At 42.4% G+C, this 17,954-nt stretch overlaps 1 protein-coding gene across 3 annotated transcripts in view; it reads left to right on the forward strand.

The window, feature by feature from the left end:
• tbc1d4 (TBC1 domain family, member 4) overlaps positions 1 to 17,954 on the forward strand; it is a 318,014-nt gene that overhangs the window by 179,093 nt on the left and 120,967 nt on the right. For all 3 annotated transcript variants that reach the window (XM_072258783.1, XM_072258785.1, XM_072258784.1), the window contains exon 8: positions 1,145 to 1,264. In XM_072258783.1, the coding sequence (XP_072114884.1) occupies positions 1,145 to 1,264 (120 nt within the window). The remainder of the gene's footprint in view (positions 1 to 1,144; positions 1,265 to 17,954) is intronic.

Consider the following 17,954-nt stretch of genomic DNA (forward strand, 5'->3'; position numbering starts at 1 on the left):
ACAGGACGTTATCCCAGAAGAGGGGCAGGAATCCGCTTGTGTAGAACCATATTTTTCTTCTTAGAATGCTTTTTCAAAATGATGTCACGACTGCACAAATTGTAGCTATTGCAAATAGGGTTCCGCTTGTCCTTGTCTACCATTCCACAAGCCTCCGTATGCGACTCAACATTATCCATAACTTCATCCAATGGGATCCTACCACTAACCACATCTTTCGATTCCCCCAGCTTTCTACTTTTTGAAGGGATTGCTCTCTATGTGACTCTCTTGTCTACTCATCCCTCTCCAAGTGTGATTACACTTCTTCCTTACCACCAGTCATGGCAACAAATAGTTATTCTAGATGAGGCGACATTTCCCCTGTGAGTCCTTTGCGGTCTTCTACTGTACCCGGTGCTCCTTCTGCACTGATGAGACCTGAAGTAGATTGGGGCCACTTTGTCGAGGACCTTTGCTGTGTCCACTGCAAAAGGCGAGATTTCCATTTCAGTTTAACTTCTCACTCCTGTTCCGACATATTCATGCAGGGCCTTCTCTATTTCCATGGTGAGGCCACACTCAGGTTGGTGGAGCAACACTCCATATTCTTTCTAGGTAGCCTTTAATTTGATGGTATAAATGAAAATCTTTCCAACTTCTGATAATTTCTCCCCTCTCTTCCATTCTCTCTTTTTTCCTGTCCCCATTCTGGCTTCCCTTTTACCCCTCTTACTACTTGTCGTCACCTGCCTATCGCCTCCCTCTGGTGCTCTTCGTCTTTCCCTTTCTTCCATGGTCCATTGTTCTTTCAGATTCCTTCTTCAGCCTTTTACCTATTTCACCTATCACTTCCCAGCTTCTTACATTGCCCACCCCACCCCCAACCTTCGCCTCACCTTGTTTCACCTGTCAACTGCCATCTTGTACTCCTTCCCCTCCCTCACCTCCTTGTTCTGTTTCTCCCCCTTCCTCTCCAGTCATAATGAACAATCTCTGCCCAAAATGTTGCCTGTTTATTCGTCTTCATAGATGCTGCCTGACCTGCTGAGTTCCTCCCAACAATTTGTGTGTGTTCCTCAAAATTACAGGCATCGGCAAATTTCTTGTTTTTTGCATTCTGGTACGCATGCAAATTTTGTAAACCTCTGTTTTCTCTCCGAAGGCTTTGCCAAATAACATGATCCCTGAGCACTCCGCAAGCATGGGCAGGTTTAAACTTGATGTTCTGAAAAACAAGGCAAAGAAATCGTTGACCAGCTCCCTGGAGAATATCTTCTCACGGGTAAGAGGCACAGACTCCGTCTGCTTATGTGATGTTGTTGGCTAGTTTTATAGCCAGTTCTTGGAGGGTAAAAGTCATAGTCAAAGTCTAGTTTATTGTCATATGCATAGGTGCAAAGAAAAATTCACCTGTAGCATCATTACAGGCACATAGCATTACATAAGCAGCATTCACAAGAATAATGTAAATTAAACAAGAATTATGCACCATTTTAACAAGAAAAAACACAATTGGAAAAAAAATGCGCGAAATTTTTAAAAATACCAAAAACTCAAGAGAGAGTCACGGGGAGAATTGAGTATAGTTATTATTGGGAAGCTGAAAGGTAGATAAGTCACCTGGACCTGATGGACTACACCCAGGGTTCTGAAGGAGGTGGCTGAAGAGATAGTGGTAGCATTAGTAATGATCTTTCAGAATCACTAGATTTTGGAATGGTCCAGAGCAGTGGTCCCCAACCACTGGGCCGCGGACCGGTACCGGGCTGCGAGGAAACTATATGATTTGGCGATATGAAACGATATGAGTCAGCTGCACCTTTCTTCATTCCTTGTCACGTCCACTGTTGAACTTTAATGCACATGAGGTCATCAGTGACCCAAGACGTGCAAAGGAATGGGTCCGTGACCCACTTGTGAATGTCCCCAGTGAATCATCCATGTCAGCGCAGGAAGATCAACTCCTCGAGCTTGCAAGTGACGGTGGGCTGAAACGTATGTTTGACATAACATCTCTGTCGGCACTCTGGATCAAAGTCAAGGCTGAATATCCTGAGATAGCCACGAAAGCACTGAAAACGTTGCTTCCGTTTCCAACATCATATCGCTGCAAAGCGGAGTTTTCTGCAATGAATGCAACGAAAACTAAATTGCGGAATAGACTGGACATAAGGAACCCCCTTCGAGTATCGCTGTCTCCCATCACTCCTCGATAGGACCGTGTTGTTGCAGGAAAACAAGCCCAGGGCTCCCACTGATTCAGCGATATTGGTGTGTTGCAATGATTTTATATGTTCATGCAAGGAAAATATGCGCTGTGTGTTTAATATCCAAACGTTACTTAAAATGTTATGATGCTATTGTGACTTATTGTGACTTATAATTCAGTGGTCCCCAACCTCTGGGTCGCGAAGAATGCAGCGGTACGGTGGTAGCTGGAACGCACCCAGCACATTTTTAAGAAAAAAGCCGAAATCAACAAGCTAATTGATTAGGTGCCGCCCGGCACGTAAATGTCAGCCCAGATCAGAGGCGATGCAATCGGCAATCCCCTCTGATCTGGGCCGACATTTACATGCCGAGTGGCACCTAATTAATTAGCTTGTTGATTTCGGCTTTTTTCTTAAAAATGTGCTGGGTGCGTTCTGGCCACTGCTTTACTGCTGCATTCTTCGCGGCAATGTATCAGTCCACGGCCCGGAGGTTTGGGACCACTGTTATAATTGACTTATCACTATATTCATGCGAGGAAAATATGGGCTGTGTGTTTAATGTTAAATTCGTTAGATAAATCCCTTTAGAAATGAAATTGAGTGTATTAGCCACTTATAAGTGACTAGTTGACTTATCATCTATATTCCGGTCGTGATTAACACCACCCTGCCCCCCCCGGTCGGCCAGTCTGCAAGAATATTTTCAATATTAAACCGGTCCGCAGTGCAAAAAAGGTTGGGGAACCCTGGTCCAGAGGACTGGAAGATCACAAATGTTACTCCACTCTTTAAGAAGGGAAGAAGCTAATCAACAGGGAATTATAGGCCATCTAGCTTGTCTTCAGTGGTTGGCAACATATTAGGTTTCGGGTACTTGGAGACAGATGATAAAATAGGCTGAAGTCAGTAAGGGAATACCTTGCCAGACAAATCTATTGGAATTCTTTGAGGAAATAATAGGCAGTATAGACAAAGGAGCGTCAGTGAATGTTTTTATCTAGATTTTCAAAGGTTTCAAGGGTACATTTAATGTCAGAGAAATCTACAATATGTATCCTGAAATGCTTTTCTTTGCAGCCATCCACACAAACAGAGGAGTGCCCCAAAGAATGAATGACATTTAAATGTTAGAACCACAAAGCCCCCCAACTCTCCTCTCCCTCATGTAAGCAGCAGCAAAGCAACGATCCCCCCTCCCCCACCAACAAAAAGGCATCAGCGTCTCCCCCCGCCCCCCCACTGAGCACTCAAGCGTGCAGCAAAGCATCAATAAAGACACAGGCTTGCAGTACCCCAAAGACTACTCGTTCATCCGGTAATTCGACATACCACAGGCTCTCTCTCTCCCTAATAAGGGAAAAAGAGGTGTCTCTGTTTCACAACGAGAGGGGAGACATAACAAACAACTCGCTGATTTACGACATTAAAAACCCGTTGCGTCGCTTTTTCCGAGCTCTGTACCCAAAGAACTCAGGTCTCTGGCCACACAGTCCAGCAGCCAGCTTGCTGCTTTCGATCTTTCGTCTCCCACGACACACCGATTCCCTGCAGAGACACCGACCACACGTCCACCCGCCTCCAGAGCCTCGAAATCCCGGAGCTCCGAAGGCGAGTTAACCTTCTAGGCCGCGTCCTTGGTATCTTAAATAATGACCAATTGTGAGACCCTGAGAGCAGTTTCCATTCCTGTGAAGAGCCTAAGTCAGCGTGTAACTCCAAGTCAGGGTCTTTAAAAGAACCCTGAAAGGGAAAAATTGAGATATTAAAGAAAGAAATAGCGCTGTTTCCGAAGATGCAAGTAAAGGAGTCGCCGTTAGGCGCCATTGTCTCCTTAGCTCCACCCACGATTTTCAGAAGGCCTTTGACAAGGTGCCACACAATTAGGCTGCTAAACAAGATAGGAGCCCATGTTTGGCTGACGGTGAATAGTAGTAGTCCACAGGCATTGGTGTTGGGTTCACTACTTTTTATGATATGTACTAATGATCTGGATGATGGAATTGATAGCTTTGCAGTCAGATGTGCAGAAGGAGCGGGTAGTGATGAAGAAGCATGTAGCTTGCAGAAGGATAGATAGATTGAGAGAATGGACAAATAAGTAACAGATGGAATACAGCATAGGAAAGTGTATGTTCATGCACTTTGGTAGAAGCAATAAAGGCATAGACTATTTTCTCATGGGGAGCAAAGTCAGAGGTTGGAAGTGCAAAGGGACTTAGAAGACCTAGTGCAGGGTTTTCTAAAGGTTAACTTGCAGGATGAGCCAATGTAAGCAAGGCAAATGCAATGTCAGCATTCATTTTGTGAGGAATAAAATATAACGCAAAGATGTAATGCTAAGGCTTTAAAAGGCATTAGTCAGACCGTCTTGGAGTATTGTGAGCCATTTTGGAGCCCTTGTATAAGAAAGGATGTGCTGGCATTGGAGACGGTCCAGAGGAATTTCATGAGAATGATCCCCGAAATAAAAGTGTTGTTGTATGAGGAGCTCTCGGCCTGTACTCACGAAAGTTCAGAAGAATGAAGGGGTGAAGAAGAAAGAATGAAAGTTGCCTCACAGGTGGATAGGGTAGTTAAGAAAGCTTATGGGGTGTTAGCTTTCATAAGTTGAGGGATAGAGTTTAAGAGTCGCGATGTAATGATGCAGCTCTATAAAACTCTGGTTAGGCCACACTTGGAGTACTGTGTCCAGTTCTGGTCACCTCACTATAGGAAGGATGTGGAAGCATTGGAAAGGGTACAGAGGAGATTTACCAGGATGCTGCCTGGTTTAGAAAGTATGCATTATGATCAGAGATTAAGGGAGCTAGGGCTTTACTCTTTGGAGAGAAGGAGGATGAGAGGAGACATGATAGAGGTGTACAAGATAATTAGAGGAATAGATAGAGTGGATAGCCAGCGCCTCTTCCCCAGGGCACCACTGCTCAATACAAGAGGACATGGCTTTAAGGTAAGGGGTGGGAAGTTCAAGGGGGATATTAGAGGAAGGTTTTTTACTCAGAGAGTGGTTGGTGTCTGGAATGCACTGCCTGAGTCAGTGGTGGGGGCAGATACACTAGTGAAGTTTAAGAGACTACTAGACAGGTATATGGAGGAATCTAAGGTGGGGGCTTATATGGGAGGCAGGGTTTGAGGGTCGGCACAACATTGTGGGCCGAAAGGCCTGTACTGTGCTGTACTATTCTATGTTCTATGGGTATCTCATTGAAATGCATGGAAAATTGAAAGGCCTAGTTATAGTGGAAGTGTAGGTGATGTTTCAAATAGTAGGAGAGTCTAGGACCAAAAGGCTCAGCCTCAGAATACAAGGATGTCCCTTTAGAACTGAAATGAGGATGAATTTCTTTAGCCAGATGGTGGTGAATATGCCACAGATGGCTGTGGAGGTCAAGGCATTGGTTATATTTAACATTGATTCTTGATTAGTAAGAGTGTCAGTGGTTATGGGGCAGGAAAATGAGGCTGAGAGGGAAAAGTTCACTTGGAAACAAGGGATTCTGCAGATGCTTGAAATCTTGAGCAAATGAAACACAATGCTGGAGGAAGTTGTTGTGTATTTAATATTTTAGGAATATTTGAATAATATTGTAAATATACTGTTTAAGTATTCTTCATTGTTTACATAATATATTACAGCTTCTATGTAAAAGTATGTGAAAGGCAGACGCCATTACACCACCATGTCTTAAGTGCATGCCTCACTAAAGTAAAAAAGCAAAGTGTACATGTTTATCTCAACTCTCCCATGTTTTTCTATTGATTAATTTCTGGAGTTACGAAACAACGGTGGCAACTAGGTATTTTTAAAATGAACCCAAGATGAATACTTATCTGTTGACGTGCAACAAGACATTTAAGTTTAAATAAAAAGTGCAGCACCCTTTCTTCGCAAGAGGAGAGAGACGATTGAGTAAAAAAAAGGCAGAAAGTGGATGAAATTTACAGTTTCATAAACAGTGAGTACTAGGTGATAATAATAAATGGAAAAAAAAAGAAGTGGAAATGACTGGCTACATCAGAAAGATAGATGTATTCAATTGCACAAAAAATAACTGGGTGTTGTATACCTAGCGAACTGAGCAGTATCTTGAAGCAAATGAAATAGCCAATGAGAAAGAAGTGCCAGTTTTGCTGAGTGTAGGTGGAAAAGCCTACAAATAGCTTAGAAGTTTAACTCCTCCAACCAAACCAGCTGAAATGAGCTTTGCTGATATTGTGAAAGTAATGCAGGAACATTTAGAACTAAAACTGTATTGATCACAGGACACCTTAGGCTTCATAAATGGCATCGAAAGGAAGAAGGACCATTTCAGATTGTGTGGCTGAATTGAAGAAGTTCTCTGAGCATTGCCAGTTCAATGATGGGCTTAGTGATGCACTGGGAGGTCATTTAGTTTGTAGAATCTTACAAGAAAGCATTCGAAAGTAGCTTTTAACTGAAACAATACACATTTAAAACAACAGTTGAAATAGCTGTGTCCACAGAAACAGCAGCCACAGATGCACTTGAGTTGCAGTCAGGACTGAAAGTGAGCGTGAACAAAATTGCAACACCTGAACAAAAACTGACCTGGCTGAACAAATTATGTTATAATTGTGGCAGGGACTCACATACACCAGACCAATGCAGGTTTAAATGTGAAACATGCAGAAAATTCAATAAAGTAGGTCATATTCAAAGAGCATGCCGGGCAAATGAACTAAATGGACCGCACAGGGAAGAGAAAAAGAGAAAAAGATAAAAGTAAAGTGTCAGTTTCAAAAAGACCACTATTCTACATGCTCTTGATGAAAACCCTGACAATGATAAGAGTGACACAAGACTGGATAACCTTAAGATTTACCTTGAGAAGTGATGGCAAATTAATTAAGATGGAATTGGACACTAGCTCAGCTGTTTCAGTCACTCCACAAAATGAGTTTGAATGGCATTTCAAAGATACTAAACTGAAGGCTGCAGATATCCAACTAAGAACTTATACTGGAGAAAAGATACTGTAACTCCTGAGGGACTGACATTCGTAACTGTAGGATACAAAAAACAACAGGCCACATTGGACTTGTATGTGGTAAAATAGGAGGGCTGGAACTGTGGGTTGTGAGTGGCTGAGACAGCTGCAACTTGATGGAAATCCATCCACGATTTGCATCCCATGTCCCCTGTAATAGAGTCAACTGAAAGTGAATTAAGATACCACAGCAGTGTTAGGGATGGCATTGAAAAAGTCAACTATATCAAAGGTAAAATAGTGTTAAATGAAACTGCCATATCTAAGTTTTACAAAGCCTTTCTGGTTCCTTACACCATCCTTGATAAAATAGCCAGTGAGCTAGATCCCATGGAGGCTGAAGGAACTCCTTCCAAATTTGAGTGGAACCCATGGGCAAGGCCAGTAGTCAAGATGAATAAGTCTGTCAGATCTGTGATGATTTTAAAGTCACCATCAACCCAAACTTAAAGTATTGATACCCTGTGCCCAGGATAGAGGATATGTTTGTAAACCTTTCTGGAGGGAAACGTTTCAGCAAAATGGACTTAGCTGAGGCCTACATACAGATGGAGATGGAAGAAGATTCCATAGTGTTTCTCACCATAGAAACTCTCAAATGGGTTTATCATTATAATAGGGTTATTTTGGAGTGGCATCTGCACCTGCATTCTGGCAGAAGCTATGGACCAGGTGCTGCAAGCCTGCTCGGGCACTCAGTGTTACCTGGATGACACTATTGTTATCAGTAAGGATGGCAAGGAACATCTCCAAAATCTCAGAACTTTGTTAAAAAGATGAGAAGATCGTGGGCTCAGATCATGACACAAAAAGTGTGAATTCTTAAAATTGAGCATTGCCTGCTGTAGTCACACCATTGATGCACAATATTTACACAAAGGTGCTGAGAAACTTCAGGCAGTGGTTGTTGCCCCAAAACCAAAGGACACATCAACAGTTGTGGTCCTTTTCAGCGTTTGTCAATTACCGTAGCAGATTTCTGCCAAATCTGCCTACTGTGTTCCACCCCTTGAACTTAGTACCACAGACCAGGAAGAAATGGCAACAGACAAGGCAGTGTGAGGAGGCTTTTCAAAAGATGAAGCAAATGGTGACGTCAGGCGCTATACTCACGCATTATGATCCACAGTGTCCAGTGAAGCTTGCCTTCTGGTATAGGTGCAGTCATGTCACGTGTTAAGAGTGATGGAAGTGAACACCCCTTAGCCTTTGTATCATGAACCCTTACGACCGCAGAGAAAAATTATGCACAGATCGACAGAGAGGCCTTGAGTTTGGCTTGGGGTGTAAAGTGATTCAACAAGTACCTGCATGGGAGAGAGTTTACCCTCATTACCGATCATCAACCACTAGTGTCCATTTTCAATCTGCAGAAGTGTGCTTCACTAACAGCAGTAGCACAAGTGCAGAGACAAGCTTTGTTTCTTGGAGAACACAATTACAAGCTCGAAATAACGGGGACAACCAATCATGGAAATGCTGATGGATTGTCCCGTTTATCCTTGGAAAAGGAAATACCTGAAAAATTTACAAAAGAGGATACTCGTCTTGACATATTCTCCCTAATGCAAATTGTAAGAGCCTCTATTTTGGCAGAGGTGATGCAAATGAAAATGGGAAAAGACTCCACACTACCTCAGGTCGACATGACCATCCAAATTAGCTGGAATGTTCAGCAGAAATTCCAGTTCCCCCATTTTTACCAGTGCTAGGATGAACTTCCTCGTGACAGGCGGTTGTCTTATGTGGGGATTGAGAGTTGCTGTACCATACTATCCAAACTGAGAGCTAAAGTGCTGAGGAGATACATGCTCGTCACCTAGGCGTGGTCAAAATGCAAGTGTTAACTGAAAGCTCAGTCTGGTGGCATGGGATATATCAGCAGATCAAGCAGCTTTCCGTGTACTGTTTGGAATGCCAATACATCCAGAAGAAAGATATTCAGAGCTGTGAGTACCTCTTCCTGTAGTCCTAGAGTCAACTTCTACAACCATCATGGAGGAGGCACTAGAAACTGAAATTGTTTCCTAGCCACAAGTTTCACCTGTTAAGCAGAGTAACCTCCCTGGTCAGGAAGGACATTATCCCATGAGAGTGAGAAATCCTTCACAGCAATTAAATCCTTAGACCTGAATGGGACAATTTTAAATTTACTCTGCTGTGGAGTCTACAGTTGAAGTCAGAAGTTTACATACACCTTAGCCAAATAAATCTAAACCCAGTTTTTCACAATTTCTGACATTTAATCCGAGAAAACATTCCCTGTCTTAGGTCAGTTAGGATCACTACTTTATTTTAAGAATGTGAAATGTCAGAATAATAGTAGAGTGAATGATTTATTTCAGCTTTTATTTCTTTCATCACTTTCCCAGTGGGTCAGAAGTTTACGTATACTTTGTTAGTATTTGGTAGCATTGCCTTTAAATTGTTCAACTTGGGTCACACGTTTTGGGTAGCTTCCCACGTGCTTCTCACAGCAAGTTGCTGGAATTTCGTTCCATTCCTCCAGACAGAACTGGTGTAACTGAGTCAGGTTTGTAGGCCTCCTTGCTCGCACACGCTTTTTCAGTTCTGTCCAGTTCTTCCAAGAATCACTAAATTCTAGAATGGTTCCAGAAGATTGGAAAATTGTAAATGTCACTCCACTCTTCAAGAAGGGAGAGAGGCAGAAGAAAGGAAATTAAAAGTCAGTTAGTCTGACCTCAGTAGTTGGAAAGGCATTGGAGACGATTATTAAGGATGAGGTCTCAAGGTGGATGGAGGCATATGATAAAATATGCCATAGTCAGCTTGGTTTCCTCAAGGGAAAATCTTGCCTGACAAATCTGTTGGAATTCTTTGAAAAAATAACAAGCATGGGAGACAAAGGAGGATTGGTTGATGTTATGTACTTGGATTTTCAGAAGGCCTTTGACAAGGTGCCACACACGACACTGCTTAACAAGCTACGGACCTATGGTATTGCTGGGAAGATTCTAGAATGGATAGAGCAGTGGCTGATTGGCAGGGCCAAGCAGTGGGAATAGGGGCAGCCTTTTCTGGCTGGCTGCTGGTGAGTAGTGGTGTTCCACAGGGGTCTGTGTTGGGACCGATTCTTTTTGCGTTATATGGCAATGATTTGGATATGAAATTGATGGCTTTGTTGCAAAGTTTGCAGTTGATATGAAGATAGGTGGAGAGACAGGTAGTTTTGAGGAAGTAGAGAGGCTACAGAAGGACTTAGACAGATTAGGAGAATGAACAAAGAAATGGCAGATGAAATAAGTGTATGGTCATGCACTTTGGTAGAAGAAATGAAAGGGTTGAATATTTTCTAAACAGAAAGAATATACAAAACACTAAGGTACAAAGGGACTTGGGAGTTCTTGTGCAGGATTCCCTAAAGGTTAATTTACAGGTTGAACCTGTGGTGAGGAAGGCAAATGGAATGTTAGCAATTGTTTCAAGAGCAATAGAATGTAAAAGCAAGGTTGTAATACTGAAATTTATAAAGCACTGGTGAGCCCTCACTTGGAGTATTGTGAGCAGGTTTGGACCCCTTATCTTAGAAAGGATGTGCTGAAACAGGAGAGGGTATAAATGAGGTTCACAAAAATGATTCCAGGATTGAATAGCTTGTCGCATGAGAGCAATTGATGGCTGTGGGCCTGTATTCACTAGAATTCAGAAGAATAAGGTGTGACCTCATTGAAACCTATCGAATGGTGAGAGGTCTTGATAGAGTGGACTTGGAGGGGATGTTTCCAATGGTGGGAGTGTCTGAGACCTGAGAACACAGCCTCAGAATAGAGGGACGTCATTTTAGAAAAGAGAGGATGAGGAATTTCTTTAGCCAGATAGTGTTTAATTCTTTGCCACAGGCAGCTGTGGAGACCAAGTCCTGATGTATATTTAAGGCAGTGGTTGATTGGTCAGGGCATGAAGGGATATGGAGACTGAAGGGAATATTGGATTAGCTATAATTAAATGTTGGAACAGACTCGATGGGCCAAATGGCTTAATTCTGCTCCAAAATCATATGGTCTTATGATTTTATCCTTTGATAAGATGTTGGCATCTTCTGAGAAAGCTGGCATTCATTGCCCATCCATCATAGACCTTTCCAGTGCCACCCAGATATACGGCTGCCTGGGCCTGTCTCATTGCAACTATTGTTAACTGTATCTTCTTCACCCAGATACAGTGTCCTCATATTGCCTTTAAATGTTCCTTACCTTCCAATTTTCATTTTTGCACTGTTACACTATGATAGTCCTCTATCATCTGTGTTCCTGAGTACCTTGCTGTCTTTGTGTTGTGATTCCTTTATGCAGTGCCTCTCTTTATCTTTCCTTGATGAATAGCGTACAATTGGATTTAAGTCATTTATGTACAGTACTTGTCAAGAAAATTTTCAGTTCTCTCACTATCAAGGAGATACAGAGAGATAAAGTACAAAACTAGGCACTTTAGCTCACCGGGTCTGCATTAACCCATTTACACTAGTCCCATTTTATGTTGTCCCCACTGTCTCATCAGTTGCCCCCAGATTCTAGCATTCAGCTTTACAATAGGGTCAATTTACAGTAGCCAACTAACCTATCAACCCACATGTCTTTGGGAAACCAGAATACCCTGGCGAAACCCACATGGTCATATGAAGAACTTCAAAGTTCTACACAGACATCACCCAGACTTGGGTTTGAACCAGGTCTCGAGCACTGTGATGCAGTGGCCATACTGCTGTAATATTGTGCCTCAGTGATTAAAGCTGTGCCATTGGGAAGTCCTATCTGCCAGATTTGACAATAGACAATAGACAATAGGTGCAGGAGTAGGCCATTCAGTCCTTCAAGCCAGCACCACCATTCACTGTGATCATGGCTGATCATCCACAATCAGTACCCTTTTCCTGCCTTCTCCCCATATCCCTTCGCTCTGCTATCTTTAAGAGCTCTATCTAACTCTTTCTTGAAAGAATCCAGAGAATTGGCCTCCACTGCCTTCTGAGGCAGAGCATTCCACAAAACCACAACTCTCTGTGTGAAAAAGCTTTTCCCCAACTCTGTTCTAAATTGTCCACCCCTTATTCTTAAACTGTGGCCTCTGGTTCTGGACTCCCCCAACATCGGGAACATGTTTCCTGCCTCTAGCGTGTCCAATCCCTTAATAATCTTATATGTTTCAATCAGATCCCCTCTCATCCTTCTAAATTCCAATGTATACAACCCCAGTCGCTCCAATCTTTCAACATATGACAGTCCTGCCATCCCAGGAATTAACCTCGTGTACCTATGCTGCACTCCCTCAATAGCTAGAATGTCCTTCCTCAAATTTGGAGACCAAAACTGTATACAATACTCCAGGTGTGACCTCACCAGGGCCCTGTACAACTGCAGAAGGACCTCTTTGCTCCTATACTCAACTCCCTTTGTTATGAAGGCCAACATGCCATTAGCTTTCTTCACTGTCTGCTGTACCTGCATGCTTACTTTCAGTGACTGATGAACAAGGACACCTAGATCTCATTGTACTTCCCCTTTTCCTAACTTGACACCATTCAGATAGTAATCTGCCTTCCTGTTCTTGCCACCAAAGTGGATAACCTCACAGTTATCCACGTTAAACTGCATCTGCCATGCATCTGCCCACTCACCATTACAGTTGTGTGTTGATGTTGCACTTCAAAACACTAAGTGGCAAAAATCAAAGGAACCAATTTCATAAAGACATTCAATCCATTCATAATCATGTGGATCTTTCTAACAAATCTTGGTAAACTTGTTCACATCCTGAGTGTATGTGTCCTGATAAAACCTCATCTGAATAAATATTATTTAGCCTAACACTTGCAGACAAAATGAAAACAGGTGGAAATTGGAATGCAAATGAATGATGGGACAATATAATTGGCATATACATTTTAGGAAGGGTTCGCTCACTGAGATCTACAATCCTGCCAGTGAAGCTCCAGAAATCATCTGGGTTGCTTAGAAGTCAGCAATTTGTTAAGAACTTAATGGAACCCGAGCTGAAATGAGTCCCTTCCTTGGAGCATGACCTGGAGGAACAAATCACAAATGGCTGGCAAAGTTACACTGCAGCATTGTTCAGTCGGCTTGTTGACACTTGCATTTTATGTCAAAAGCTCGGGTTTCTGTGGACAGTCAGAATTTGAGAAGTCATTAGTGAGAATTTTTTCGAGAATTGCTGTAGACTATGTGACAGTCAGTTTGATTTCAGCAAGAGACTTAGTCATTGCCGGTGGTTCTTTCAGTTTTAAGCTGATTAGGTTAAGCTACAGGGCAGGGAAGCGCTAAAGGATTTTGATCGTGTATCACATAACAGGGCCAGCACAAACTACATTAATAATGAAAAAGGCAGCTCAGCGTCATCTCAGAAAACAGTGAAGTGTCACCCACTTGGCTATATGATGGGAGTCACGTAAAGGCTAGACTGAGCCAAGATGGCAGATTCTGTTTGTTGACTTGGACGTACTTTGCCAATCACCTGCTTACAGTGGGGCTCTCCTCCTGGCGCCAAATTTGTCACATAGTCTACAGCAATTCTCGAAAAAGTTCTCACTAATGACTTCTCAAATTCCAAAAGAAAATCAAGATCTTCGTAAATACGTCTGATGTCTTTGTACATTTGATCATCTCTTCTGCTTTACTGAATTATTTTCAGTAGTTGCAGAATTTCTGAGTCATCCTTGATGATTTTGATTATCAAGTATTTTATATCTTGCTTTGAACAGTCAACTTATTTTTGGAATTCATAGGGAATTGCTGAGTGAAATGAGGAAGAACAGATGAGAGAAATGCCATTCTGAGCACAGACAATCAGTTCTGTGAATGGTTGGGCAGTTTTTAATGGCAGATGTGGGAGGGAATCCCCTCAGTCTACTCTTCTTTCCAAGTGCAGATATTGTACACCTTAGTAAACTTCTCACTGTTACAGAAGATTTTAGAACAACGTATAAAGACAAGAAAGTTTGCAGATGCTGGAAATCCAATCCAAAGTAGCACACACAAGATGCTCAAGGATTTCAGCAGGTCAGGTAGCATCCATGGAAATTAAAAAACAGTTGACTTTTTGGCCCAAGATCCATCTTCAGGACTGAAATTGAAGGAGAAAGAAGCCAGAATAAAAAGGAGGGGAGAGAGGAAGGAGAGAGGTAAAGCCAAGTGGGTGGGAAAAGTGAAGGGTAGGAGAAGAAGGAATCTGATAGAAGAGGAGAGTGGACCATAGGAGAGTAACATTTAGAGCATATTTATATATTTAGAGCAAGATGTTTTACAAACAAATAATTAATTGAATACAAGCGTATTTTTGAGAGAATCTCTAATAAAAATCCAAAAACTGGAAGAACTATATTTAGTACTTAAAGGGAAAATGTGACCAATTCAATATGATCCTGATTATTTTTCCACAAAGGTTCACAAAGCAGAATGAAGCAATATATGTCAAACACTTCCCATTTTTCTTTGAGTGGAATCAGCAGGAACAGTCTGTGATCACCAAGGGAAACAGCACAAGAGAGATGGAGAAGCAACAGGAAGAGCGAGGGCACAAAATGGTGGGGGTGGGGGTGGGGGCGGAGGGAGATAAGCAACAGGAAAGCAAATAATGAAACAAAAAAGAATGGAATAGGAATGATTAGGGAGAAGCAAAGAGAATGCTGCTGAAGATATTGAGCAGCAAACTGTTGTTTTTATCTTGGTGAAGGGACAGGCAGAGGGAGTGGAAGGGTTATTATTTGCTGCATTTTCTTGAGTGCATGAATATTTCCAGGACAGCACAATATTAAACCTCGGTGCATTTGAATCAGAATATAGAACTCCCTAAGTTTAGGAGGAGCCAGAATTAGGTCCGGCTGCATTCAGCATTAAAGCATACCCCAATTAGAATCATAGTTATATAGCACAGGAACAACCCCGATCAGTGTCAATCAAGATGTCTATCCAAGCTGATACAATGTAATTGTAACCATCTCTACAATTTCTTTTGGCAGCTCGTTCTATATACGTGCTCACTGCCCTCTGTGTAAAAAAAAGGTTCTCCTCGGGTCCCTTTTAAGTCTCCCCTTCCCACTATAGATGTCCTCTAGTTTTAGACTCCCCAAAAAAGACTTTGTAAAGGTAATACTTTACAACCCCAGTGTTCAGTGTTCCATTCCCACCGTTATTTGTAAGGAGACCGTGCTCCATGAATGCAAGTGTTTCCTCCAGGTGCTCTTGTTTCCTCCCACTTTCCAAAGATGTGTGGGTTACTAAGGGTTAATAAATTGTGGGCAAGCTATGTTGGCACTGGAAGCACGTTGACACTTGCAAGCTGCCCCAGCACGTCCTTGGACTGTGTTGGTCGTTGGTGCAAACAATGCATTTCATTATATATTTCGATGTTTTCATGTACATATGACAAATAAAGCTACTTTTACGTGTCCTATTACATTGAACTGTAGTAGTAATTCGAGTTGTGTTGAATGTGAGCATATAATTTGTACAAAAATCGGCACATTTCTGTTCTGAGGGGCACCACTGATTCAAAGTTGTTCAAACCTTTTCACATGGAGAATGGTGTTTATAATAGTGGTTGTGACAGGTTCAATAACTACTTCAAAGGCATTTGGACAGGTACATGAATAGAAAGGGTTGAGAGCAGAGTTTCTCAACCATATTTGTGCCATGGACCAAGACCATTAACCACATGTGGATGGATGGAGAGGTTTGGTTCTGTGCTGTATAACTCGATGACTCTGAATTGTTTGATTAACAGGAACAGTTTCAGCAGGCGTTGTATTTGAGCCTTATTAGTGCAGGAGTGAGTTTTTGCATGGCGGTTCTGTCCTTTGATGCTTTCATCAGAGATCACGTCTGACTGTGATCTAATTCCTTCTACTGCTGTTCCCACCCTTTTTATGTTCATTTCCTGTCTTGGAGTGTCAGTGTCAAGGAATTGTTATGATGAAGGAATCTGTTTGGCTCATTGCTATTCAATCCAGTTCACTCCCGTTTTTCCTAGAGCTCTGCACATGAGCTTTTCCGAGTCTCTGTCCAATTCCCTTTCGAAAGTACTGATTGAGCCATTTCTACCACCACTCCAGGCAACGACTTATAGATCCTGCTGACTAATTAACAGCTCCTTTGCATCTTTTGCCCAATGTTTAAATCTACATCCCATTATCGTTCAACTCATGAGAACAACTTCCTTCTCTTTAACCCATTGAAACCAGTCATGACTTTGTTCCCCTCAGCCTGACTTCGAAGTAGAGCTGGACTTTATTTTATTCCCTGGCCACTGATTGACATCCTGACTAGCAGGTTCTGTGCACAGCCCCATCACTTACAACAGCAGTGAATGCTTCAGGCTTTCTTAAGCTGAGCCCAGTTCCAGAGTCATCAAAATTCAGGATTAACATTGCTTCATGTAATTTCCAGTGCTCAAGTGTAAAGGAGAATAAACAAATTGTTACTCTAGATACAACACAGCAAATAAAAGACACACTAAGGTAAAGAGTAAAATAAAAGACGTAATGCATATACATACATAAGATAGCTTTGATTATGTGTATATAAAGTGATGCTAGGTACAATAATATCTGAACATAGGTGACTCTGACAGGAAATAATAAAGTGGTGGTGGGGCAGGTTAGTGGGTAGATGTGTTGATCAGCCTTATTGCTTCAGTTTTTCTCTCTGATGGGACTGGGACAAACAGTCCATAAGCAGAGTTGGTGGGATCCTTCATAATATTGCTGGCCTTTTTCCAGCACCTCTCTGTATATAAGTCCTTGATGGTGGGTAGGCTGTTGTGTGGGACAGCCTTCCTGTCCGATGCAATGCAGTTTCAGCACCATGCACTGATACAGCATGTTAGGATACTCTCTATTGTGCATCTGTAAAAGGTCATGAGTATCGATGTGCATTGTCCAGCTCTCTTCAGTCTCCTCCTCCTCCTCCTCCTCAGAAAATCAGCTTTCTTGATTGTGTAGGATGTGTTCTGGGACCGTGAGAGGTTGTGTGTGACGTGCACTCCCAGGAGTTTGAAACTGCACAGTTTGCACTGCTGTCTGCCAATGTAAAGAGGGGAATAGTTCTGCTGAAGTCAATAACCATTTTCTCTGTCTTGTTGACATTGAGGAAGAGGTTATTTGCCTGGCACCAAATCTCGAGCTCTTCCGTCTCTTCTCTGTAGGCTGTCTCATCGGTGTTGGTGATAGGCCCCACCACAGTTGTGTCATCAGTGAACTTGACGATGTGATTGCTCAAGTGTTGGCCTGCAGGCATGTGTGAGCAGAATGTACAGCAATGGGCTCAGCCTACAGCTCTGGGGGGGGGCAGCCATTTTGAGGATGATGTGGAGGGTGTGCTTCCTGACTGTCTGATGTCTGTTGGTTAGCAAGCCCAACACCCAGCTGCACAGTGTGTATTTAGACTGAGGAGTACGAGCTGGAATAATAAACAGAGCACTCAGTAGACCATCTGGTTCAAGAGTCTCAGGGCAGAAATTTACTGGTTAAATATGTGTTAAACATTGTAACAAGAGAATATCCTGATTATATTTTGTGTACACATGACCAGTTAGATTTTGGCAAAGCGCCATGAAGGAAGTGTCATTGCTTCTGTTTTCTGGAGTGTGGTGTTAGTTACAATCTCAAGACCAAGATGAGAGGACAGGATTTTGGGGCTGAGTCAGTGTCTCGGTTGGGGTTAGAGGCCAGCAATGAAGAGCAGAAGAAAGTTCTAGTCAAGACCCTTCGGCCCGAAAT

Source organism: Mobula birostris, chromosome 5, assembly GCF_030028105.1.
Source record: "Mobula birostris isolate sMobBir1 chromosome 5, sMobBir1.hap1, whole genome shotgun sequence".
Lineage (NCBI taxonomy): Eukaryota > Metazoa > Chordata > Chondrichthyes > Myliobatiformes > Myliobatidae > Mobula > Mobula birostris.